At 34.5% G+C, this 25,936-nt stretch overlaps 5 protein-coding genes and 1 long non-coding RNA gene across 7 annotated transcripts; 2 read left to right on the top strand and 4 right to left on the bottom strand.

Annotated features, from left to right (window-relative positions):
* The first annotated feature begins 776 nt into the window (after positions 1-776).
* LOC109187372 (B-box zinc finger protein 32-like) lies at positions 777-1,307 on the top strand. Its single transcript, XM_019337560.1, has one exon. It carries the CDS (start codon positions 777-779, stop codon positions 1,305-1,307), a length of 531 nt encoding a protein of 176 aa, XP_019193105.1.
* Positions 1,308-3,474: 2,167 nt separating this feature from the next.
* On the bottom strand, positions 3,475-6,382 carry LOC109188137 (universal stress protein PHOS32-like). Of its 2 annotated transcripts, none has more exons than XM_019338678.1 (3): positions 5,496-6,382; positions 3,914-3,964; positions 3,475-3,741 (listed from the first exon to the last, which is right to left on the bottom strand). In XM_019338678.1, the coding sequence occupies exons 1-2, from the start codon at positions 6,205-6,207 to the stop codon at positions 3,957-3,959; spliced, it is 720 nt and encodes a 239-aa protein (XP_019194223.1). In that variant the 5' UTR covers positions 6,208-6,382; the 3' UTR covers positions 3,475-3,741; positions 3,914-3,956. The 2 variants fall into 2 exon arrangements, with proteins under 2 accessions (XP_019194223.1, XP_019194224.1); XM_019338679.1 differs by lacking the exon at positions 3,475-3,741 and adding an exon at positions 3,776-3,794.
* Positions 6,383-7,659: 1,277 nt separating this feature from the next.
* On the bottom strand, positions 7,660-8,936 carry LOC109188136. The gene is made up of 2 exons (XM_019338677.1): positions 8,514-8,936; positions 7,660-8,422 (listed from the first exon to the last, which is right to left on the bottom strand). The coding sequence occupies exons 1-2, from the start codon at positions 8,880-8,882 to the stop codon at positions 7,832-7,834; spliced, it is 960 nt and encodes a 319-aa protein (XP_019194222.1). The 5' UTR covers positions 8,883-8,936; the 3' UTR covers positions 7,660-7,831.
* Positions 8,937-9,757: 821 nt separating this feature from the next.
* Positions 9,758-15,893, bottom strand: LOC109187373. The gene is made up of 9 exons (XM_019337561.1): positions 15,776-15,893; positions 15,571-15,633; positions 15,357-15,471; positions 15,025-15,216; positions 14,011-14,936; positions 12,709-13,926; positions 12,310-12,570; positions 11,219-12,232; positions 9,758-10,008 (listed from the first exon to the last, which is right to left on the bottom strand). Exons 1-9 carry the CDS (start codon positions 15,891-15,893, stop codon positions 9,758-9,760), a joined length of 4,158 nt encoding a protein of 1,385 aa, XP_019193106.1.
* Positions 15,894-16,629: 736 nt separating this feature from the next.
* Positions 16,630-22,600, top strand: LOC109187562. Its single transcript, XR_002055279.1, has 3 exons — positions 16,630-17,119; positions 18,029-18,159; positions 22,416-22,600. It is a non-coding gene; the product is annotated as an uncharacterized LOC109187562 (long non-coding RNA).
* Positions 21,174-22,522, bottom strand: LOC109187561. Its single transcript, XM_019337787.1, has 2 exons — positions 22,357-22,522; positions 21,174-22,262 (listed from the first exon to the last, which is right to left on the bottom strand). The coding sequence occupies exons 1-2, from the start codon at positions 22,504-22,506 to the stop codon at positions 21,960-21,962; spliced, it is 453 nt and encodes a 150-aa protein (XP_019193332.1). The 5' UTR covers positions 22,507-22,522; the 3' UTR covers positions 21,174-21,959.
* Positions 22,601-25,936: the final 3,336 nt, after the last annotated feature.

The raw sequence follows: 25,936 nt of genomic DNA on the forward strand, positions 1-25,936 counted from the left end.
ATCTCCCAATAACTTAATCTTTAAACACATGGGATCTCTTCCAACTTAAAACACTTAACCGTGTTTGGTAAAATACTTAGTATATCAGCCAATTTTAGCTTATTTGATTACTATTAGTTATTTGACTTGATTAAACAATCAATATGAGTATTTGATTAATTAACTTTTTTGTAACAATTTATTGCTTCAAAATGTTAAAATTTAAAAAACTGTTTTAAAGTAGCTTTTTCGAACAGTTTTTTGAGAAAATCATTTTGTATGTAATCAACTATCAGCTAACATCCAATTTACCAAACATTTTTCTACCAGCAGCTAATGTTATTAACTAGTCAAACTCACTAACCCAACTAGTTAACCGCCAGTAAACAAAGGTCTAGCTTATGTGATTTATATTCAGTTGAGTTACCATAATTTACATTTTCCCAGATATTCTGTCGGACCGGGGTGTATGGTGCCCTTAAGGTTAGGGTTCAACCTTTTGGAAAGAATATTATAAAAAAAAAGTTAAATTGATTGAATGAGAGGCATAAAATGGTAATTTTTAGAGGGACATGTGAGTTTGCCAAATTGGAAGGAATAGTTTAATAGAAATGAATAGTGGGACCACTCATTGCCTCCATGATCCACCCATTCAGTTTACAGAAATATCGTCCTATAAAAACGCACAAAGTCGCCTTCTTCTTCTCCTCCCCACTCCAATAACACTTAAGGAAGATTCTGCAAAATTTTAAGCTCCGATCCGGTTGGGTAGAGAGTTCGTTGTGAGAATTGAAGCGATGGCGAAAGAAACGAAGAGGAAGTGTGAGCTGTGCGGGGATGGAGCTAGGATGTACTGCGACTCAGATGAAGCGAGTCTGTGCTGGAGCTGCGACGAGAAGGTCCATTCTGCCAATTTCCTCGTAGCTAAACACTCCAGAACCCTTCTCTGCCATGCCTGTTGCTCTCCGACGCCGTGGACCGCCTCCGGCGCCAAGCTCTGCCCCACCGTCTCCGTCTGCCCCGCCTGCCTCGACCAGATTAGTCATGTTCAGCTGCGGGAGGGAGAGGGAGAGAGTAATCGTGAAATGGGGAATAGTGATGTTCAGGAATTTATTGATTCGGGAAGTGATTATGATAGTGGATATAGTAGTGATGAATGTGAGGATAATGACATGGAGGAGGAAGGGGATGAGAATCAGGTAGTGCCTTGGTCTGCTAGTTCGTCCCCGTCGCCGTCGCCGGACCAAGTTTTTCTAGCGGCGACGAGGGCTGTTTCTCCTCCAGAGACGGCGGCGGTGCAGCCTTTTCTGGTTGAGAGACGACGATGACGACCTGGATAGATGATCAAGTAGCTAATAACTTCATCGTCACTGCTTGATTGATTGTTTGTTCCACTTTTCATCACTAATCCTAAACCGAACATACAAATTTAATTTGTAGGAGTATATGCAGTTCTGGTTTTTATAATCCCTGTCTTCTGAGTCCAGATTGTACGTGTTCCGTAATGTTCAATCCAGATAATTCTTGATGTTACTGTGTTTGGTTTGTTTTGTTATTCAGATTATTATTGTTTGAATACAACTTTAATCATTGATGCTACTCATTACTGAAGCATTGGGTGATTTTTCTTTGCCTCACCCACAATTCTAAATATTAGCATTTGGACATTGAAATTTCATAGCCATTTTTTGAGCTTGTGGCTGGGATTTAAATTCATTAATGTCTCAATGAAATACAAGTTAGTTGGCACTCTTTTTTTTGGATGGCAAGATAAACTGACAATCACTTAATCGCATTAGGAATATCAGGTGCAATGGATTCGATAGAATAAGTGTTGGCATGAATTGAACTCGTGACAATCTACTTGGCAATGCATCCTTTCATCTTGTTGGAATGTTGGGTGACAAGAGAAACCCGCATTAAGAATACCAAGTGTAACGGGTTTGACTGAATAAGTGTTGGCATGAATTGAACTCCTTTGGTGACGAGAAAAAACTCACAACCACTACTCAATGATGTGCACTATGTAAACTCATCCTTGTGTCGATTACACTAAAGAAGTATTTTGTTCCTACTAGGAGTTGAATTTCAAACTTTGTGATTACCAAACCAAACAATCCAACCAACTTGGCTGAGATTGAGATTTTCTTGATTTGAGAAAGGAGAGATGATCAAGGTAAGTGGTAATGAGAAAGAGCACTATAAGATTAATTCGAATTCTACTTGTAAGTTTAAATTTTACTTGGTGCAAGAGCATTGTGGGTAATGCAGTGAATCAAATAGGCTATTAGTTTTGTTACTTAAAAAAAAATAGGCTATTAGTTTTGTTACCAAAAAAAATAGGCTATTAGTTTGATTAAGAAAAAAATTTGACATCAACCAACAAGGTAAAGTCTGTTTTTCTTCAAATTTGAAAAGAAAAATATCCTAAGAAAATATTTTCTGGTGAATCAAATAGGCTATTAGTGATTGATATTAAAAAATATTTTACTTTTAGTTCAAAATTCCCTCAAATACATTAGGATGATGAAATTTTGTAAGTATTTTAAATTATTAAAATACTTTCATTTTAAATAGCCTATTTGAAATTTTGAATCAAATAGGCTATTAGTGATTGATATTAAAAAATATTTTACTTTTAGTTCAAAATTCCCTCAAATACATTAGGATGATGAAATTTTGTAAGTATTTTAAATTATTAAAATACTTTCATTTCAAATAGCCTATTTGAAATTTTGAATCAAATAGGCTATTAGTGATTGATATTAAAAAATATTTTACTTTTAGTTCAAAATTCCCTCAAATACATTAGGATGATGAAATTTTGTAAGTATTTTATAAATTAAGAACATTTTGATAATTTAAATTAAAAGTAAAATATTGTTTAAAATTAATCATTAAAAAAACAAAAACTAAAAATACTACGGAGTATTATACTTGAGCAATTAAAGGTAAAATAAAGTAATGAACTCTTTTTTTTTTTTTTTTTTTTTTTTCTTTTTTTTGTTATCGTGTGCCTTTGATCAATTCCCCCAAGCTTTTTTGCAGAGTTGCTGTAACTATAGACCATTCTGAGACAGTTTGGTGTAGATAAGGTCATAAGACAATCAATTCAACATGTAGTCTTATCCGTATCCACATCACACCGGAAACATTATCCTATAGCAAAACTGTCTTTCATTAACTCAATTCCCCTTAAATAAAATCTTGAAATTAAATACTAATAGATATTGAAAAAAAACCCTCTAACTTGAAATTGTAAAAGTCTAACGTATCTACCGACTAGCACAAATACTTCAAGCTGTCCACAACAATTCATCAAGTAATTCAACTTAAGCTTTTCGTTTCCCAGAAGATATGGCAGCATTTGCTGGTATAGAAATCATTTACATTTGATAACTATAGCATTATTTATCTAATCAACCTTAAAAATCACATTAAATAAGCAGCATCTCTTTATGGAAATCACTGATCACATGCAGCCCTAAATTTTGATTCAGAGAATGAAAACGTGCATAGCAATGATCCATTTTCATCAGTGAAAAACACAAGTAATATATGATGCTAATCCGGAATAAACAACACCAAGCCAAACATTTAATACAGTTCACAGGAAATCTGTGACAACCAGACTATATGAGGATGGGAGAAACATCAACCACAGTTTATTTACATTAACATGATTTCATGCATCACAAGTGTCTGATCAGTCACAAGTATCATACACCATGGTTATACTTTGTAAACTGCATTGCCTTGATACTGCAAAAAAGAGAGTAACTAGATTGAGAGAGCCAGGGCCCAGAAGTACTATGGTAGCAATCACACAGAAAGGAATAGAAGAATTAGGAAAATAAAACAATCTATTTGGACTCACAGGCAAAGAGGAATTGTTTCATAGACAAGAAGGCAACTTAAAATAGAGAATACAAACCTCCTATCACGGAAGGGTGTGTGAAGTTGGGTTCAGCTTTCTATTATGAATCTGTAGGAGCAAAGGGGGTACGATAATATCATTAGACAATGAAGAATTTATAAAATCAAATCAAAACGCACACATATAAGATGGTTTAAGAAGCATGGTCATATAGTGAAAGACGAATTAACAGTTTTCAAGAGTCAACAAATTACACAATTTTCTGAATGTCTAAATATGCTCCCCCATATCAATTAACTGCAAAAACTGCATGAGCTAAACAATTTCATCTTCATATATGCAATGAAGTTAGTAAAAAATATAACTGAACACTATTCTCAATAATTAACAAGTCAGAAGGATATTAGTCAAGAAGTGTAAGTTTTACATACTACGTACCATTTAAACGCTGAAAATGGATATTGTTTGTTACCTTAGTTTCGTGCGATTCAGGACCATATCAATCAGACAAAGACGCAGAATTATTTATAAGACTTTTTTTGTTAGACCACGAGGTGTCTTGTGCAGGCTCTAACTATCAGAGGTACCTTTAAGCCCGTACCTTACTCAAACTAATCCCGTTGGCTCTAACTATAGGAGGCACCTTTAAGCCTGTACCGTACTCAAACTAATCCCTATTCGCACCAAGCTGGCCCAGTTAAGGGACAAAGTGCTGGCCAATGGCCATATTGGTTTTTCCATACAAGAGTAGGAGTTTTGAACTCTCGACATCTCTTAAAGGATGAGAGTGCACGGCCACTCAGGCCAACTAAGCTGGTTATTTATTGGACTTTTTTTCCCTACATCCTTATAACATTTCTCATATTGCTAAGAGAAGCCAAACCAAAGTTCAAATAAGAAACTAGAACACTAGCATCAAAGAATAAGCTATCCATGCCAAAAGCTAGAGATTTATTTTCCTGCCTCCAATCAATCTTCTATTCAAAAAAAATAATTATATAGTTTGTTAATTTTGTCAGCTATATTCCAAGAATAAAGAATAAAGCTTGTGGAAAACATTTGCAGGGCAATGAGATCCTGGAAGTGCAACAGACTGACAGAGTATTAATTTCATTCTTTAACGTTAAGACATTTGAAAAGAATTCATCATAGTAATTAGCCCATTCCCCGTGGCAAGTGGATGCAATTCATACAATTTTTGGCACTAAAACAATGAACCTTAAGGGTCTTAGCTTAAACTGTGTGCAGCAGCCATGTTATGTCCATCTGTTAGTCATCTGTTAAAGTTCTTAAGTTGATGGAAGTCATCTTAATGGTTCAGTACCAAAATCATGCCACCAATCTAAATTTCAAATAAGTGATCCTCTTGCCAGGATACTCATGCCACTTATTATGCAATTGAATCCAATCCTAAGAATTGAATAACTGTGTATAACTCATGTTGTGATTCTCACACTTCAGTTAGATTGTTTCTGATCTAAAGGACATAACAGACTAGAAAGTACAGAAATCTATAGATTATTATATCATTAACAACAACTATACACGATTCATCAATACAAGTAATAAGCAACAAAAAGATAAGGAGCAAAGGGAAATGCATTGAAAAGCTTAATTAAAGCACAGAACTATACTATACCTTTTCGATCATCATGAGCATCATGGTACTCCGGCTCGTCTTCTGCTTCCTCCTCGGCCACTGAGGCAACAGAGACAATAGGTTCACCACTAGCATTTCCACTGTCCTTCTCATCGGGATATCTAACAACAACTACAGGGCAAACGCAATGTCTAACACAGTAATCACTAACGCTGCCAAGCCTTCCGTCGTTTCCTCTCTTAGTAGCCCCAAATCCACGGCTCCCCATGATGACGGCACTGAGTCCCAGCCTTTCGACCTCGAGGCAGAGCCTCTCCTTCATATCGTGGTCCTTAACGATGTGGATTTTGAACGGAATCTGCGCGTCCACCAGCGGCTGAGCCAGATCGGTGGCCTTAGTAGTAGTAAAAGTGTCGAAATCATCCTCCAGCTTCTGCTGCGACTCCTCGTTTTCAGTGTCGACGATGGAGAGGTCAACAGAACCCCAGTCAGCTCCATAGAGAACAGAGGTGGGGCGGACATGGAGGAGTATGACGGCGTCCCCGGGACGGAGGTAGTGGTGGACCGCCCACTTGACGGCGAAGGCAGACTCGTCGCTGAGGTCTACGGCGATGCCGATCTTACGCTGGGCTCCGGCCGTGGGGGTATCGGTGGAAGACGGGGTGGCGGGAGGCGGAAAACGCGGGGAAGATGAACGGACTTTGACGTTGGCAAGGCGTGGAAGGTCGGAATCCGCGGAGTTAGGCTGCATTTTCCGGCGATTGAACTCGGATTGGGGACACAGGGTGGGTACTCACCGTTTTGATTCGCCGTTGCTACTATATAATACTCCGTATAATAGCTAATAGATTATACTCCGTATAGTGCAGTCTACTGAGAGGAGAGAGCAGCAAGCAGCTTGGAATTTGGAAACCGGTAACAATAATTTGACAAAGGTTGACGCATGCATTACGCATCTTTTGCACAAAAATCAGAGATGCCCCAATCTTTCAACGGGCCGGACTGGATATTGGACTTCATTAAACAAAATGCCAATAGTTATATCATTTTTTTATGGGTTATGTAAATTAAGCTTTGTGTTTATGTACATATATATATATATATATATATAGAATAAACGTTATGAACATACTATAAAGTAAATAGAAATACATATACATATGATATATATTTAGTTTAATATTTATGTACATTAATGTTTATGTTTATTAACATAGAAAATAAATATTATGAGCATAATACATAATAACATTATTTACTAATTGACACTTAATATAAAATGATGTCGTTTTAGACTAAGATTCGCGATGCAATGAGAAAGGGAGGTATACTTTTTTTGTTCCTCTCTATGTGGTATACTTTTTTTGTTCCTCTCTATGTAAGTACCTTTTTACTATTCACAACCCATAAATTTATGATGCTCTTTCTTCTTCCTCTTTTAATTCTACTTTTGGTTTGTTAGTTGACGATATTAAAGAACTGGTATCTGTGATTGATGATGTCGAATTTTGTTTTGTTAAGCGATCTGAAAATTGTGCTGCTCACACTGTTGCTAGGGAGACATTTTCTATGACGGGAAATGATTTGATGTTACCCTATTTTCCTTGTAAACTCTCTTGCTCATGATTTAATGCATTAAGTTTTTATCCTCAAAATAACTAACCCGTAAATTTATATGAAAAAAAAGGATGACAATAAAATTAATACAGACTCAAATATTTTAAAAGTTAAGCGCATTGACACAACCACATGATACACGTCATGTATTTTTTTTTGGTGAGGGATACACGTCATATTACTTGACTCCTTTTTTACATTTCAAAAACATAATCAAGTTTTGATTAATTAATTAATTTTATATACTTACAAAGTACATTTAGATTTAATTTAATTACATCATTATTGCCATTTCAAATGTTCAAGTCTTATCCCAGTTTAAAGGTTATTGACATCTCTAATGTTTCTTCGAAGGAATGTCACATGATCGAACTCCAGTGCCCTTTAGATTGTAATAGTTATAAAAAAATATAGAACAAATGCTACCTTGTAATAGAGTCAACCGTCTTCAAAAACTAATTTTATGTATTAATTAATTAATCTATTATTATGGATTAATAAGAACAAAAGAATAAAACACAATTAAATGAATTAATGGCTAGTTAACGTAACAGAGTATGCATATGCAATTTGTATGAAGAATCATTACCCCAATATTGATTAATTGAAGATGTACAATTTCCAAATTATAAACTAAAATTTCCAAAAAAAAAAAAAAAAAGAAATAGTTTCCAATTAGGCAATGGCGTCCCCTATGCTCCGGCAAAAAAAAACAGGAAAAAAAAACTGCAATATCCGATCGATCGAGGCGGTTATGATCAAAATTCACTAGTACTGTGTCTTCTGGCATGACGAGGTCGGCTCCTGCTCGTGATCATGCATTCACTGGGCTCAAACAACGGCGGCGGATCAATGGCGGATTTGAAACAAAGAGGGGCAAAGTAAAGCCATGCAGACATGAAAACAATCGCCAGCGTTTTACCCCAAAACATCAAAGCTAATAAACAAAGAATTAAACAACACCATCCCACTTTCCAACAATAACGCCCGCGCTCAAGCTTCTGCTTCTGCTTCGTCCTTGACGACGACGAAATGGATCTGTTCCGGTCCAAACAACACGCCGGAGAACAGCACGGAACACTCGATGAACACGGCGACGATGAGAACTCTCTTGCGGTCATCAAAGACGACGTCGATAACCGTGATGAACAACTATCTGAATATATCCTAGAAAATTTATCTGATGATTCTGCAAGTTCCCTCGACGAAAAACTTTCACTAATCGAAATCCTCTGCGATTTTGATGACGATAGATTATTGGTCGATCGAGATGATGATGATGATAGATTATTGGTCGATCGAGATCTAAACGGGCCCATCAAGGCATCTGTCTTTCGAAGTTTTCTTACCTGAAAAATTGATCCAAATCACATCGGATTGATAATAACAAGATTATGAGAAATGGATAGAAGCTTGGAGAATATATATATAGGTACCAACCAAGGACGCTTCAAAAAACACGGCCTTGAGAACGCGACGGAACTTTCCTCGGAATTTCCGTTTCCCAACGTTAGGATCATCAGGCGGCGCCGAAGCGTCGACGTCCGAGGACTGATCTGCATATGCCGCCGGCTTTCTCATAGACAAATTTCTCAAAATCTTCGGATCTCCGGCGGCGATGGCACCATCACCGCCGCGTCCTCCTCTATGTTCCGATACGGGTGATGAATACTCAGATAAGTCGAAACTATCGCAGGATGCCGAGTGTTTAAAGTAGCCATCGTCGTTAGTTGCCGGCCTCAAACACTTAAAGATTTTGCCCTTCCCTCGCGTCTTCATCACCTCACCACGATAATATGATACATGCATGCATGCATAAAAGTGATGGAAGAGACGCGCAGAGAGGAACGAGAAAAGAGAAGAAAAAAACACAGAGTGACCCAAGGTAGGAGGTGATATAGAAGTGGCGTTTATTTAGGAGATCGGTCGAATGTGGGTGGTGGCGGATCTGTGTCGGAGAAAATGAAGGAACGTGCAGTGGCGGTTATAGTGGCGTTTCGTAAACAATACAATGGCCGGCTTTGCCGTTCTGGAATACTTAGGCAAAGCCGCTTCAGAATATACTATGAGGCTTTCCTTCTTCCAATTCAAATTACTCTCTCGTTATTATCTAAACCAACAAATTAAAAACAAAGGAAAAAAAAAAAAAACACAAATACAGAAACCGGTTAAAAATATATCTTAGCAAAGATATCGGACTTTCATCCAAATGGATAGTAAGAGAAACTTTTGTTTTGTTTTTTATTTGTTTTCTTTTTCTTGACATTTTCAAATTATATGTAAATTAAAGTGGTAGGTAAAAATTTAATATTTTATTAGAGTGCTTGACGGTCGTCACGTTGATTGATTTTTTTTTTTTGGCTTATTTATTTATTTATTTATTGGTTTTTTAAACTCATTTTGGGTTTGTTAGCTATGTGTAACTTAGAGTTAATACATCTCATGGTCTTTCGAGTATTGGGGTATCACCCGTTGTGATCCTTCAACTTTAAAACGACCCATAAACGTCCTACTAGTTTAAAAAAATAACCAAACGTAATTCTTTGACACTTTTCTGTCAAAATGATGTTAACTAGGAGGGCAAAGGTGTCCTTTCACCATTATTTTCTCTGTTCCTTTTACGTTGACATCTCTTTCCCCTCAAATTGAGTTTTCCCCCAAATTACATAGCCCTATGGCAAGAGCTAACCTGCCTTAGGCCTATGGCGTTTCTGGTTTCTCCATTGAACAACCATGCCAGCATTAGTATCAGTCACTAGCGCCACCGCTGGTGCCACAGATGTTCTCAAACTTGGAGCAACAAGTACGCCAGTTGGGTGAACATCACCAGACCCAATCGAGATAGACGAGGTCGAAGCCTCCACTTGCAAAGTCGGCTGTGAATTTTCTCCACCAATGACAGCCACTGTCCGCGACGGAGCCCCGATGGCTGGAGCTAGAATTATATTCTAGCCGGGGGCTGTCGAACAGAGTTCAAACCCCTAAAGGACGTAGCCTCCATCTCGCCGAGACCAACGCCACAAGTAGATTCTTTGTTCGCCGCCTTAGAACGCCAAAAAATCGTCAGCTGCGCAAGAACTCATGGAGAGATCTGTTGGAAAAAATAGCTTAAAATGGCATGTTAAGTGGCTATTTTGTGGTACAATTATCAGTGGGGTCCACTTCCGATTTGGGTCGGGTCAAAGTGGATTCGGATTCTTCGTAGTGAGACGAAGAGATCGATATATTGTACGCTCAAAACGGATAATGGGTGAATGAGATATTGATTCTCAAAGTAGACCCATTTGAGTTGGAAAATGAAGGGAAAAAGTGGCTTTTGTCCCACATTGCTTTGGAATGAAGATTACCCCCCCCCCCCCGCCTCCCCGCGCGAGAGAGCCTCTATGCTATAGTATAGAAATTATGAATCTACAGTTTATAAATTATGAATCTATAGTATAAAAATTATGGATCCATTCCATGTGCACCTTGCATGGTGCACACAGTTGCACAGCATAACACTCCTTGATTGATTGCCTACGTATTTAATGGGCTAACTAATAACCTTAACAATTGTTATACCATAGACCAGGGTCCACAATGTGGTCCACCTTGTATTGTGAACCCTGGTCCTAAAATTATGTGTATGTAGTTAATATATTATATGTAACTAGTACTCCACCCGTGCGATGCACGGCTAAAATAAAATAAAAAATAGTATATATATATATATATATATATATATATATATATATATATATATTCAGTTATTTATTTATTAGTTTATTAGTAATAGTAATATAAAAATTATATTGGCATATATTGCATAGGTAACAAATAATTAATAATATACAAATTTTATAAATTGTTAAAGACCTCTTTGTATACAACATTCGACGTTGAAGAAACATACTCTCCATTGTCGCTACAAATAAGTAACTTAAGACCATTCGGATTACTAACCCTAGACAAAGCAACATATAATTGCCCGTGAACAAAGACTGGTTTTTTCAACAAAAGTCCAACTGTAGACAATGTTTGACCTTGACTCTTGTTTATTGTCATAGCATAAGACAAAATAAGTGGGAATTGCCTTCGTTGGAATTTAAATGGTAGCCTAGTATCTGATGGTGTAAGAGACAATCGTGGGATCAAGACTTGTTCACCTGCATTACTACCAAAAAGAATCTTGGCTTGAACAACATGATCTGCTAATTTAGAAATAATTAATCTTGTCCCATTGCAAAGGCCAGCTGAATGGTCTATGTTCCGCAGTAGCATGACTGGAGATCCAACTTTAAGAGTGAGCGAATGGTTTGGCAAACCCGAGCATTTCAGGCCATTTAACAATTCTGGAGTATGCAATGCAGCTACCGTGTCGGACGTGTTTTCAGTGGGGCATACCGAATCGGAGCTAAGATAGGTTCTAGATGTAGCATCATTCAAAGTACTCATGTAGTCATTAACTTCATCAACAACCTCGAGTGTTGGCGCTAAAATTGCTCGACCAATTAGATAATCCCCGTTGTTTTGATTTTCTTGAAACATAGGGAATGTACTTTTAACAATAGCTTTAATAGGATCACAATCTGGTTTAAGCACATGTTTTTCGGGAATTTGGACATCCACATGACCATCATTTGTGCCACCAATGTCGCCATCGCCAATTGCAGCTATCCAATTAGCAAATGAACTAAGCTCTTCCATATCCTGAACAGAACCCACATTTTGCAACCTCAAATTCTTTGTCAATCTCAATACCCTACAATTAGCCCACAAATAAGAAGAATTAATGGTTGCACCAACAATTTCTTGCCTAGAACCCTTTGGTAGCACCGGTAATATTTGTCTAAAGTCACCTCCTAAAACAACTGTTTTCCCGCCGAACGGCAACGATGAACTCAATGGATTAACAAATCGTAACAAATCTCGCATTGTCCTGTCTAAAGCTTCGAAGCAATGTTTATGCATCATAGGTGCTTCATCCCAAATAATCAAGTTACATTGAATGAGTAGCTCAGCAAGATCGGATCCCTGTGAAATATTGCAAGTAGAGTCCTCATTCACAACAATTGGTATAGCAAAGCGTGAATGTGCAGTACGACCTCCGGGCATCAACAACGAAGCAATGCCGCTTGATGCAACATTCAGAACGATCTTTCGTTCAGAGCGCAAAGCAGCTGATAAAGTTTGCCACACAAATGTTTTCCCAGTACCACCGTAACCGTAGACAAAAAAAAAACCCCTGTAGCATTACCAGTCGACGATAGAACAGTGTCATAAACAAAGCGTTGTTCGACTGTCAACCGCTGGACTAAAAGTTCATGTTCCTTGGCTAACAATGCATAATCATAGGACAATTCTTCAGCCAATAATCGGTTCTGAGAGCCGTACAAAGAAGTCATGTCTGGCACAGGCATACATGGGTAATCACTCAAACTCTTGCTCCATGTTGACAAAAGTTTCTCTAACTCTATCAAACCATACATTTTCTTCTCTTTTTCCGGCAACATTAAGTCTGCACATCATTTACATTTACAATAATTACTATATAACTTTATAAGCTGAAAATTGCAAAACAATATATATATATATATATATATATATATATATATATATATATATATATATATATATATATATAACAACATTTTACCTGGATTAGCAAATGATTTACGTTGATTATACTCGGCATCCTCACATAGATGCGGCCAAACAACATCCCATACTTTTTCAGGTTGACAAAGTGAATTTGCCGTTAGTAAAGTTACAAATAATCTCCTAAGAGCAGCAGCAGTCGACCATTGACTTGCTTCAACTATCGCATCAATATATTCTTTTTCATCAGAAATCAATCCACGAGCGTAGCATGCATCTCGAAATGACGAATATTCAATACCATCAACAGTTCGTATGTCTTGAAAAGATGTTGGACCACGAACTAAATTTAACAAACATCTAAGATAAAAAATCTCCCCACTACCTGGTGGGACATAAAACATACGACCAATAGAAAATCCCCGTTTTCTTAGATGCCACTCGCGGATATCCTTTTTCCAAACAAAAGCATTAGGCATTTCCCTATAACTCAACGCTCGAGCAAAAGGATACCTCTTATTTGCTTCAAACCATGATAAGAACATGCTATTTCTAACCGTTTGCCTTTCAACAACTGTTTCAACCGAAACCTCATCATTGAAAACAATGCTCTGTTCATTAGGCAAGTGGAAGCTAAGACGTTCAACTGCTGGATTACGAAACTGCACATCATAGCTAAACAAACGCCATGCAGCTTCGCATGGAGAAATATACCGACAATCATAATACATACTGATTTCATCTATAACTTCACTACTTCCTCGGCATTCGGTACTCCTATAAAATTGCGCAGTAACTCGATCATGACCTTTGTTCACATATTTAAACAAATATTTGATAGACCGAGATTGGTTACACCATTCTACATTGATGTGTGCTCTATACTTCATCAATAAATATCTATTGTGAGGCACAACAAACCTATTATCCAATTCAACACCACTCTTAACAATTGTATTACCATTATTTCTACGCTTATAAATGGGATACCCATCAGAATCAAGAATTGAACAATCCATAAATTTTTTAGGAAAGTGTTTTGAGCAGCGCCCCTTAACCATACATGGAGAGTTTTTCCTAGCCACACCACATGGACCATGCATCATAAACTCTCCAACAACTGTATAATACTCAGGATCGCTCTCTTTATTAGGAATCTCGGCAGATATAATGGAATCAACATTGGAACCAAATGTAAGAGCAACACCACGATCAACGAACAGAAGAATATGTGCATGCGGCAATCCCCGTTTTTGAAATTCCACGGTATAAATTACTGGAAAGAAATTAATACACATAAGTAAAGCAATCAAAGCGTTGAATTAAAAAAAAATGTAAACTTAACTTGAAGCACACATACCAGCGACAATTTTCCCAAAGACAGTGCCAGATCGTATCTCTTTAATCAAAGCCTCCAATTTCATTTTAAACACACGGCACAAAATATCAGGCCGATCTTCAGATTTTAAGCCTCTACATTGCAAAAAACGTTGAATTTCTGGCCATTTTGGATTGCATGTAAAAGTGATAAAAATATTTGGATAACCAATCCAACCACAAATTGCCATTGCATCTTGGTAGTTTTGAACCATATATCGTGCTCCACCAGTAAAAGTTGATGGCAATACAATTCGTCGACCTTGAGTCCGGGGGTCAACTTCTCCACGTGTCAAAGCATCAAACAATCCTTTATATGAACCACATCGTAGACTCTGTTGGTGTGTGCGAATATACAACAATCGAGCAGATTCAACCATCGTATACCCATCGACCAAAAATTGTTGAAATAACCTTCTAGCATACAAAAATGTTGAGATCTCATCAAGTCTTTCATGAACACGAAAGGATAGGTATTCACGAAGAGAAACACTGTGCCTAACACCTTTCTCAACATTTCTTTCTACATGGAAAGGAATGTCCTCTCTATAACCATCTTCACCATATGGAAACAAAATTGGATATTGAAGTGGAAGATACGCTGGATTAAGTTCATTAATTCTCTTAAGAACACCCGACCGTGTTTCTATCAAAATATCACGTTCACCCAACGTTGGATCCAAATCACCAACAATAACAGCAGCAACCTCAGACACTGTTGGAAGATTATATGTTCTCGCATCTTGGGTGCGTTTCCCAATTAACTTCATTCTAACATCAACTCTTGGATTTGCAAGTATCACTTCTCTAGCCATCCGAAATGACTTTACCAAAACATTATTCTCATCTAATGCTAATTGGATATCAGAGACAATATCTGCATGTAATTCGTTGATCTCATTACCAACCCTACAATAAAGAAAGAATACCAATTAATCACATCACATTACATTCCTATAAATAAAAAAGAAACAATTAACAATAGCCAGCAACATACCTAACACAATCAAGTCTATTGAAAATCTCATTCTCAGGATTATGGATGTAAAGTTGTGCAAATTTAGATTTATTACCATCAACAGGTAACAAACTTCCCAACAAATGGAAATTTTGACCATTTAATCTGAAAACGGGAGGTGATTTTCCTGTATTAATATCTTTGTCAATACGACCTCCCATAGATGTGAAGCTAAACATGTTATTGTACGACCTTATATGTTGCAAAAAATGCTTGCTTCTTGCAGATGGATTGAAAAATAATTCAAGAATAGTTTTAGGCGGAACATTCAATTTCGGTAACTTAATTTTGCCATTAGATCAGAACAACACCCTGAATATCTTCGAGAAGTAGTATGCTTCACATTCTTCACTTTCTCATCCCGCCAAAAGATTGCCGAACAATGTTTACAATTAAAAATCGGATCTCCCAGGTCATAATACGGTACTACAATAAAACCAAAACATAAGTCATTACAGAAATCAATTGAATGAAAAAATAAAATTAATAAAGCATAATTTTTAAATCCTTAACAAACAATCTCACCTTGATTAGGAAAACACGAATCTCGAGTAGCCGTAAATAACACATTAAAGTTCACTTGGTCTCCTAAAAATTTAAAGAAAAAAAAGAAAGATACATAAACATATAAATACAGAAAATATTAACAACTTTCAGTATTTAAATTATACATATTAGACCACGTAATAGATATAGATAATGGTTTATAATAACACAAACAAAGCAATACCTATCATCATTGCACCCAATTTGTCATATTCAATGGTAGAATAACAATTGACAGTACTTGAGCTGTTTGCAACATCGGACACAACAGGAGATCCGAACTCAACACCCTTGGATTGCATATTATCTGATTTTTCAAGTATTAATACGGATTGAAAATTGAAAATTTTTATTCAATTTATTAACAGCATTTAAAAATAAAACACATTATGTTATATATACAGCAATATATTTAAAACAAATTTATTAATTTATTAAATTTATTAAATACTTATATATACTATTTATTTGTATAGAATCAAAGAAATTTATACAAATGAAAAAAAAAAATTCCATACCAACAAAATGATTTTTTTTCATTATTCATATGATGAGAATTAATGCAATCATTATTGTATGGACCATGGTCCACACAAGTTGTGTGGACTATATTTTGTCTACTGTAAAATAATGTACATTCAGTTCAAAAATAATGCACATTCAATACAAAAATAATGCACATTATATACATGGGATGTACATTATTTTTGTTCTGAGTGTACATTATATTGTATAATGTACATTCAATACAAAAATAATATACATTTAGTATATTAAAAATGTATTTTTTGTTATGGTCCACATAACATTGTGTGGACCATGGTCCACACAATAATTTGCCGGATTAATGACACTTGTTCCATTAATTATATTAAGTATATTATAAATATGGGCTAACCATAGCCCAACCACAAACTCTAGCATAATTATAACCCAAATATAAACTCTAGCCTATCAAAGCCCAACCCAAAACCCAAGCCAGAACAAAACACCCTAAACAACTAAACAATTAGACCATTTTGCTGCTACCCTATTTTCTCGGCTGCACATATCTTCTTCTCTACACTGTCTACTGTTTTTGGAAACTACACCATCCACACATCGCCATTATTTCTTAAGCTATCGCCTCTAGCTCGATGTCATTTTCTAGCCATCTCCATGTTCAAACATCACTTTTACAAAACTATGTAGTCCAATCGGAACTACTAAATGTTGCCTAGCAAAACAGCAGTTCATAGAAATATGTAGTCCAAAAACACCCTAACATACGTTCCTCCGTTCTCAGATGTAAATTTTCAGTCTATAACCTAACTTCTTGTTCACGATCTATGTTCTCCTACTCGTTCTACACTTCACAATACTACCTTCGTAGACCTAATCAGTTGAAAAAATCCTGCCAGATTACACAAACCCAAAACCCTTATCTACTATCCTTCGATTTCTCCTCTACCAAACACCAAAGGCCAAATTGATCTGAAACAAAGCAAGAAACAGCAGCGATCTACCTTCAAACTACGATATCTGTAAGGTAAAACGCTAAAACATACTTTTAATAATTTTGCAATTATTTCATTCTTTAGTTATTTGTGGGCAAAATCTATGATTAGATTTAGAGCATATAATACACATGCAGTAATTTCCAAAACCAAAAAATTAAAATTTATGAAAAAATAGTTTTTTTCGAAAATTTAGTAAATATATATGTGTTCTTCATATTTTATTTTTGATTTCCATGTATATTGAAGAGAAAAATGATTTTTATTAATAAACCTGCTAGCAATCACCACTATATAATTCAATTTCTCTGTGCAATTTTTACCCGGTTTAAAACAGCAGTTCACATGCGATGAAAATTAACTTTTGGTTACTTTAATTATTTACATAACATTTGAGTCCATTACTTTCACAAATAAAATAAAATAATATTTTTCTGTTTTTAAATGTTTAAAATAAGATTTCCTGTGAGTTCAAGAATTTAACATGTGTTATCACACACCCCCAAAATGTTTTGTTTCAGGCCTTTGAGTAGTGGCTAGAATCACCTAAATTAACGGACTAAAATCATTGATGTGGTAAAATTTTCACTCCCAACAGTTGGAAATTGTGGAAATTGTGAAAAAAGAGTATTAAGATTAGTGTTGTTGTACAATTCAATAATTTAGTTTGAAATTGATTAGTAATACTGAAATTGATTAATTTAGTTTTTTTGAGAGTTCTTTCCACTTCACATGCCATCAAAAGCATAATTTCAGTTTACCCTTCTGCTTAAAAAAATGAGTTCATTCCTAAAAAAGTTCAATTTAAATCATATTCACATGTTATTAAGTAATACTATTTTTAAATCATTGTATCAACAAATTTTATATACAAAACATGTCAACAAATATATTAGTAGTGTTTTGATTTTTTTAATGACCTCAATAATATTCATTTGTAGGTGTACAGGAAGGTGTTGCATTTACAATCTCTCAATACACTGACAAAAAAGAAGAGACATAGTGAACCAAATTGGTGCAGATATAGTAGACAAATGGAAAGCAAAGAAGATGAGTATTGCAAACCAAAAAAGTAAGTTAACATTTGTTACAATTTTAATGAAGAACAACATTTATGTTTCATTTTTACCTTTGTCTTCAACATCAAGCTTTCTTTTTCCACGAATGATAGTTGAGCTAGTCAATTTTTTCATTGTTGCAATTGCTAGCTAAAAACTTTCTGAAGTTCTCTTTTGGAATGAATATATAGTGTACATGTTGCATTCTTAAATGAAGTATATATAGAGATACCAAGTAGTACACATGCTAAGAAGTCTCAATCAAACATTAGTATATAATAGTCAACACTTACCATCCACATTAAATGCTTAAGTATAGGTATAGGTGTATGGGAAAAAGTATTCCTAAATGTATGTCTTGGGTATTGTGTAATTTGTACCATGGCATTGTCAATTTGTTTCTCACTTCTCAAATTGCAGTCCACACTTACCATTCACATTAAATGCTTAGGTATAGGTATAGGTGTATGAGAAAAGTATTCCTACATGTATGTCTTGAGTATTGTGTAATTTGTACCATCGCATTGTCAATTTGTTTCTCACTTCTCAAATTGCTATCTGTTGTCATATATATATATATATATATATATATATATATATATTTGTAATTTTGTTGCTTTAAATATATTTGTGGAAAAATATAATTATTTGCAATATATATGCAATTGATATCCTTTTTCTCAAAAATCAACCTGCTAATCTGCTTTGTCTTTTTTTTTCCATTTTTAAAAATGATTTACCAGGGCATGTCTGAATTTGTTTGTCATTTCTCAATTCTCAGTATGATGCCACTCTTTAAAAAAAAAAATGTTCATACATGATGTTTGTGAAATAATATATTTATTTGCAATACATATGCAAGTCCTTTACCTCAAATATGAGCCTGCTAATATATGATATAACTGCTTTTTTTTTTTTTTGGTATATTAAAGTTTGTTTAATAATAGGTTAATTTGGAATAGATAAGTAATTGAAATACTTTCTATACATATATATGAACAAATACTAACAATCTAAAATCAAAGGCAAGTGATGATAAAGGAGTCTGATGCTTCCTTTTTTTTAGTTGCTATAATTGAGTTTGTAAAATAACATATTTATTTGGAATACATGTGCATGGGAGATCCTTTTCTTTAATGATCAGCCTGCTAATCTATTAATTTAATTTTTGTTTTTGGCCTTTTTGTGTATGATTTACCATGGCCACTATCAATTTCTTTGTCATTTCTCAAATATTAATTTTTTGATACTTTTTTTTTTTTGAATGGGTTCCAATTATTTCACTTAAGGAATAATATATTTCTTTGCAATAAATATGCAAGTGATATGCATTTACTCAAAAATCAACCTCCTAATTTGCTATACCTTTTGTAATTTCCCCCTTTCTTTTTTATCTCATTTACCAGGAAACTATCAGTATGCTGCAATTTTTTTGGGCTTGCTATAATAGACTTTGTGAAATTATAGATTAATATGATTTAATTTGTTGCTATAATATGCTCTAACTGTTTTTTCCTTTTTTTTTTTTTTAATGATTTGGATTTCTATATTATATATTATACTTTGATTAATAATAGGTTTATTTGTAATATTTGGGTAAGCAATATATACTTATACTTGAACAGAATAAGAACCAAAATCCATTAGTGGCTGGGTTGCAATTAGAGCAACCTGTCATTACATTTAAAATAGATTAGCAACTGCAACATATGCAGTTTTACACACATTGCCTTCCAAAACACACACTACATACATTGTACTGCTTACCAGTACACTGAAACACCTGCAGTGTTCAAAAAACAAACCCATAGGCAAAAACACACTACACACAATCTACTGGCTAACAGTACATTACAAAAAGCTGCAGTTTTCTAGGCATAACCATCAGTTTGGTAGAATTAGCACACAAAACCCACTTACCAGCTTAGTATTAGTACAACCTATTTCTAAATAAAGAAATTTCCATTACTTTTCCTGCTTCACCACCACCTCCTTAGCTTTCTTTATGCTACCAGACATACCAAACTCTTTCAGCAGAGATCTCTTAAGAGGAACACCCACATGTTCACTTTCCAAATCAGCAACACCCTTATCCTTAGTTTTGTTAGAACCACCAGCAGTAACCAAATCTTTGATCATAGATCCCTTAACAGCATCAGCAGCATGCTCATCCCCTAAATCTTCAGAAATGTCATCCAAACCAACAGTGATATCATCTTCCACACCATCAGAGACATCCTCCACTCCAAAAAACTCCTCTTCATCACTACCAAACTGTTGCTGCATAAAAATAGTTCTGACCAGTCAATAACCTACTTAGAACCACTTATAAACCCAAAAATAGAATAATAAGTATACCTCAGAGTTACATCCAAAGAACCTCCGACATGACCTGGAACCATTTCAGCAGAAGGGGCACCTAGAAAACCTGAGCAGTGTTGTGTAACTAATGGCTCATCCCTGCAAATCCTTAGAACCGTAAAGGCAGAATAGTAGCTCTCCACCTGTTCCTTCTTCATAACAATACGAAAAACCATAGACATCCCACGCAAGCGACCAAGTTCAGGTGGAATACAATTATTTCCCTAGAAATATTGGAGAACAGATAAGACATCAAAAACCAACCACTAAACACCCAATAAAGAAGTGAAATAGTATAGTATACCTCAGGGTACTTAGCCTTTAACTCAGCCGCTGACATACCAACCAAATCTGCACATTCACGATCCCATATCAGCATAGGGGCATCTCCAGTGTGGTCCGCCACACGGACAATCAACCTATACCTCACAATTCCTTCATGCCAAGAATTCTTACACCCACCACAGTACATCATGCCACCTTGTTCAGCAAGCTTCTTCTTGCAAGAATTAGTCTTGCAAGAAATGAAATACCAATCACTTATACTCTCTACGCCAACAATTCTGCCTGCAACCCAATACTCCCCCAACTGGTGCACAAAAAAAAATATCTAGGTCATCAAAAAAATAGTAGACAAACATAAATAATTATCAAACATTGTAGCATATTAACCTGTTTTTTCAAGTAAATATCTTCAATAGGAGTAACCAAAATATCATTAGGATGCAGGCCATTAGTAGGGAAACCAACATCAAGCCTAGAACCAGATTCTATACACCTCAAAGGGGTGTAGTCACCTGTAAAGCTATTAAAAATAAAAAAAAGTAAATACTTTCACATCCATTTTGATTTAAAAAGTTGAACAAACACCATAAAATAGAAACACACCTATTCTTGAAGTCACGGAACTCCTTAGACGAATGAGTAAAAAATAGTTGGGTAGCATCAAAGGAGCTGCAAATACGAACCTCGCCATCTAACCAGAAAAAAATTTGCTCATTAGGAGATAGGATATTATTTGAAATAGAAAGCACACCCATCATGGATTAGAACTTACTGTCCATAAACTTGGCCCTACAAAGTTGAATGAGAAGTATAACTGGATCAGATGCAGCAATTTGGAAATAAGGAGTTAGTTGATCCACATGCTCATCCCATAATGTACACTTAATCTGATTTTTACTGCATGAAAACAGAAACCAATTTAAATACCCAACAGAATTAATAATTAATAATAAGATTTACATCAGCATAGCCAAGCCAAAAAAAAATTACTCATTGTCTTCAAGAACAAAGTCAATAAGCCTTGTTTGTTTTCCAGCTATCACTTTGTCTAGTGGTGTATAAATTTCAACAACTCGGCCAATCACATCTACATAAAATAACAGCAGAATATTAGTTTTGATGGCTATGGTTGAAAACATAATCAAAGTAGCATTCCTTCATTTGAGTATTATATATGTATGCATCGAGTTAAACTCTTACTGATCAACACTTTCTCATCAACATTCTTCTTCGAAAGTATGTCCGGGAAACTCTTAAACCGGAACATTGTTTTAGGGAAATTCACACGCTGATATTGCTTCACAACAGTGTCATGTTTGAATTTAATCATATAACGATGTGTGCTTGTTTTATACTTGAAAAAGTTAGTGATACATAGGAAATTTCGAATACCATAGACTTTACCCTCCTTGAACATATTCTGGTATGTTGCAACAATATCCTTAGGTATGTGAACATGAATAAAAATACCCTATATTCAAGACACAAAGAAAATATCATAAGTACTTATAAACAGATAGCAATAGACAATAAAATTAGAAGATAGTAATATAGGAATAGCACACCTCTTGATCATGAAACACACACTCTTGACTTCTAATTTGTTTTTGTCCTCTGTTTTCAGTGACAACATAGCTCCGCACACAACGCAATCTAATGGCCTTAGAAGTCTGTTGCGGGTGAAGCTGGGCACCAACTATGAACTGCCCAGTCATGTTGGTTTTTGAAAGCTGAAAGTTGTAATATTTTGCTTCGTTTTGTGATAGCACAGATAAAAGAAACTTGTAATATTTTGCTTTGCTTTGCTTTGAGGCCTGAATGTGTAGCTATATATAACCAGCAAACTTAGAGTCGGACAATTGCAAAAATATTAAAATATTACCTATGCACTGCAATTTACATCACTCCCATACCCATTAGACTTAAACCACACGTTTCCTATCTAGAAACCCATTAGAATACTAACTCCACAATAGCCCACACCCCTAAACAGCAGGCCTAAAATCATACGTCAATACCAAATCAGTAAATTAAATTTTTCAAATAGGCGGGAAATTGAATGGATTTGAAAAAAAAAAAAACCTAAATGGTGTCGTATAATTTAGGCGGGAAAATGGAAGGATTTGATTGGCCAAAATCCTATGGCCTTTATATGTATATAGATGGATGGTATAATAGGCTAACCTGGATTAGTCAACCAAAAGGGCTTGTGCCACATGGACCTCCTAATAAAGTAAATGAATCAAGGAAGCCCAAGAAGGATATCTAATGCGGAGCAACTTAGGAGTTCAATAAGGATTGTGCTTAATATTCATAATGTAATAAGAATTAGGGCTTATTATTCATAATGTAACAAAGACTCCCAATATGAAGCATTCTAGGATTTATATTATTCTTTCATAGCCCAAAATGTGTATAAATATATATACCCCATAAATGGGGAGAAAGACAAATAATTCTCAGTAATACAAAATATTTATTCTCTCTAAATTCTCTTCATATTTTCTATATTCCCATATATTGTTTATACTAATATTTTTTATTTTTTTTTTTGAAAAAAAAAATAGGTACCCAATATTAATACATTATATTAAAATTTTAAATTTATTTAAATTTTAGATATTTAAATTATTCTAAATCTACTATACTAATAAGAGCCCAAGAGAGTTAGGCCTATAATGGGTAGAAAAAATGGCGGTCAAGTTTTTTAATCAAATGAATGGCTCAGATTGATCAGATTTTAATTTTTTCTTAAGATTTCTTAATTTATCCTTAATGAATATGATTATCCGTTAACTTTTCCGTTAAATATTATATTTTCCGTTAATTTCTATTAGTTCACCGTTAACTTACTCATTGATTCCAATAAGAAAGGTCTTAGGTTCGAACCTCATCCCAATCAAAGTTGGCATAATTAGTACTCTATTTTACTCTTATTAAATTAAATAATAATTTAGTAGCTACAACAAAAAATAATACATATGCATTTCTTTAATTTAGAATTATGTGTCTACAATGTCTTTATCAATAAATTAAATAAGAGAAAAAATTTCATTAGTTATATTGTATTTATTTTTTTTCAATATAAAAATTCTTTACATTCAAATTCATCAATTGATTATATTCGCTACATTGTCCCTACAATGTCTTTATTAAAAAAATATATTCATTATCAATAAATTAATTAAGATAAATAATTTTATTAGTTTTATTGTCTTTTATATTTCTCCAATGTAAAAATTATTTACATTCAAATTCATCAATGGATTATATTCACTACATTGTCTATTATATTTTTTGTGCACTATTTTTTAATTAAATATCAAATTTATAATACAAAATAATGCTATATATTTATTTACCAAGTATTTTATTAATAACATGAAAAAATTTAAAAAATATATAATTAATAAAGCCAATCATATTAACTACTTGTGGGATTTGTTGACAAATAGAGTATTCAAATCATACAACAAATTGAAGTGAGAACTAACTCGCAATGTCCTTGTTTGACAATCAGTAGTTAGCAGTTAGCGGTTAGCGTTAGCGGATTTGACCATCGAATTATATCAACAATTGGTAAAAAGATATTTGAAAAAATTAGTTGTTTAGATGATAATAATAATAATAATAATAATAATAATAATAATAATAATAATAATAATAATAATAATAATAATAATTGTTTTAGAATAAAAAAAAATAATTAAGCCAATCATATTAACTACTTGGGAGATTTATTGACAAAAAGAGTATTCAAATCACACAACAAATTAAAGTGGGAAATTACCTCGCAATGTCCTTGTTTGGCAATCAGCAGTTAGCTTTTCAATATTAGTATATATTTAATATTTTATGCCCTAATTTTTATTTGCTCTCCCTTATGTCACGTATTTGGTTTCAACCATACTTATACAATTACTAGTTTTTTTACGCACTTTGTGCGAATGAGATAATGCCCAATAATTATTTTTAAATAAGCATTTCAAAGTATATCAATGCAATATTATATAGGAGATTTTCATACATATGTAAATAAATGTTGAATTTGTTTATTTAAATCGGTAATTTAAAGTATATAAATGCAAGATAATATATGAGAGATTGATTATAATTGTCACTAAAATAAATGTTTGCAACTTTGTAATAACGCTAGTCTAAATACTTAGTTTTAAAGCGATAGTCTAAATAAATACTACTTTTGGTTTAAATTTCTCTAATTCTTCTTAATTCTTTTTTGGGTAGCATTGTTATTGTTTTCATCTTCAGTACATGTCCTTTTTTTTTTATTATTGGTAGTGTTTCATGTGCAATTAGGTTACTGGTAGCAGCATAGAGGGGTTCATCATGCAATGAGATTATGGTGTAGGAAGTTTTAGATTTACCTTGCTGTGTATATGATTGAGATTTTAGTTGTAATATGAACTCTTTAGCGTACAAACACCTATTGATATTTAGTAGTGGTAGTTTTTTTCCTACATGTTTCATGTGTTGTGAGATGTGTGTCGCAGGTTATCATGTGAAAGTATTGAACGAAATATTAATATTTATTATATTTGTATAAAATACTTGGTAAATAAATAAATAAATAAATAAATAAATAAATAAATAAATATATATATATATATATATATATATATATATATATATATATATATATATATATATATATATATTGATGGGTAAATACGTACAGAAGATTGATCCGTATAGCCGGTCCGTCAAGAAGTCATCCGACCGGTCCGTTACGGTCTTCATCCCGACAAGAATAAATCACTTGTGGTCAACCTTACCGTTCGTACCGATAGGCCTCGTGACAAAAGAAGATGTTTTTGGATCACCATTGGAATCGCCCCGACGGAAAGTCACCCGGCCGGTCTACCGTAGGGTGACCGATCGGCCTGCAAGATGACGTAGCCTGCAGAGCCGAAAACGTAACTTACACGGCAAGTTATAGGGTCCAACTTGCACTTGCTGAACGACGACTGACAGTTTGCAGGTAGGCCGGCTTTGTCGCCTCGGTCAGTCAACCTACGAGTAGCTGCAGAGCGACCGTCTGACTGACCTACGAGTAGCTGCAGAGCGACCGTCTGACTGAGCCAACGAGAAGACACCATGTCGATCCGCTTGCAGCAGGCGCATTAA

The sequence above is a fragment of the Ipomoea nil genome, unplaced genomic scaffold, assembly GCF_001879475.1.
Source record: "Ipomoea nil cultivar Tokyo-kokei standard unplaced genomic scaffold, Asagao_1.1 scaffold1421, whole genome shotgun sequence".
In the NCBI taxonomy this organism is placed as follows: domain Eukaryota; kingdom Viridiplantae; phylum Streptophyta; class Magnoliopsida; order Solanales; family Convolvulaceae; genus Ipomoea; species Ipomoea nil.

Coding starts and splice junctions, on each gene's coding strand:
- LOC109187561 (XM_019337787.1), bottom strand. CDS start 22,506: ATGACTGGGCAGTTCATAGTTGGTGCCCAGCTTCACCCGCAACAGACT. Junction 22,263..22,356: donor GTGTGTTTCATGATCAAGAG/GTGTGCTATTCC, acceptor TCTTGAATATAG/GGTATTTTTATTCATGTTCA.
- LOC109188137 (XM_019338678.1), bottom strand. CDS start 6,207: ATGCAGCCTAACTCCGCGGATTCCGACCTTCCACGCCTTGCCAACGTC.
- LOC109188136 (XM_019338677.1), bottom strand. CDS start 8,882: ATGCATGTATCATATTATCGTGGTGAGGTGATGAAGACGCGAGGGAAG. Junction 8,423..8,513: donor TGTTTTTTGAAGCGTCCTTG/GTTGGTACCTAT, acceptor TCAATTTTTCAG/GTAAGAAAACTTCGAAAGAC.
- LOC109187372 (XM_019337560.1), top strand. CDS start 777: ATGGCGAAAGAAACGAAGAGGAAGTGTGAGCTGTGCGGGGATGGAGCT.
- LOC109187373 (XM_019337561.1), bottom strand. CDS start 15,893: ATGCAATCCAAGGGTGTTGAGTTCGGATCTCCTGTTGTGTCCGATGTT. Junction 15,472..15,570: donor TTCGTGTTTTCCTAATCAAG/GTGAGATTGTTT, acceptor GTTTTATTGTAG/TACCGTATTATGACCTGGGA. Junction 10,009..11,218: donor TCTTTTTGGTAGTAATGCAG/GTGAACAAGTCT, acceptor ATATAATTCTAG/CTCCAGCCATCGGGGCTCCG.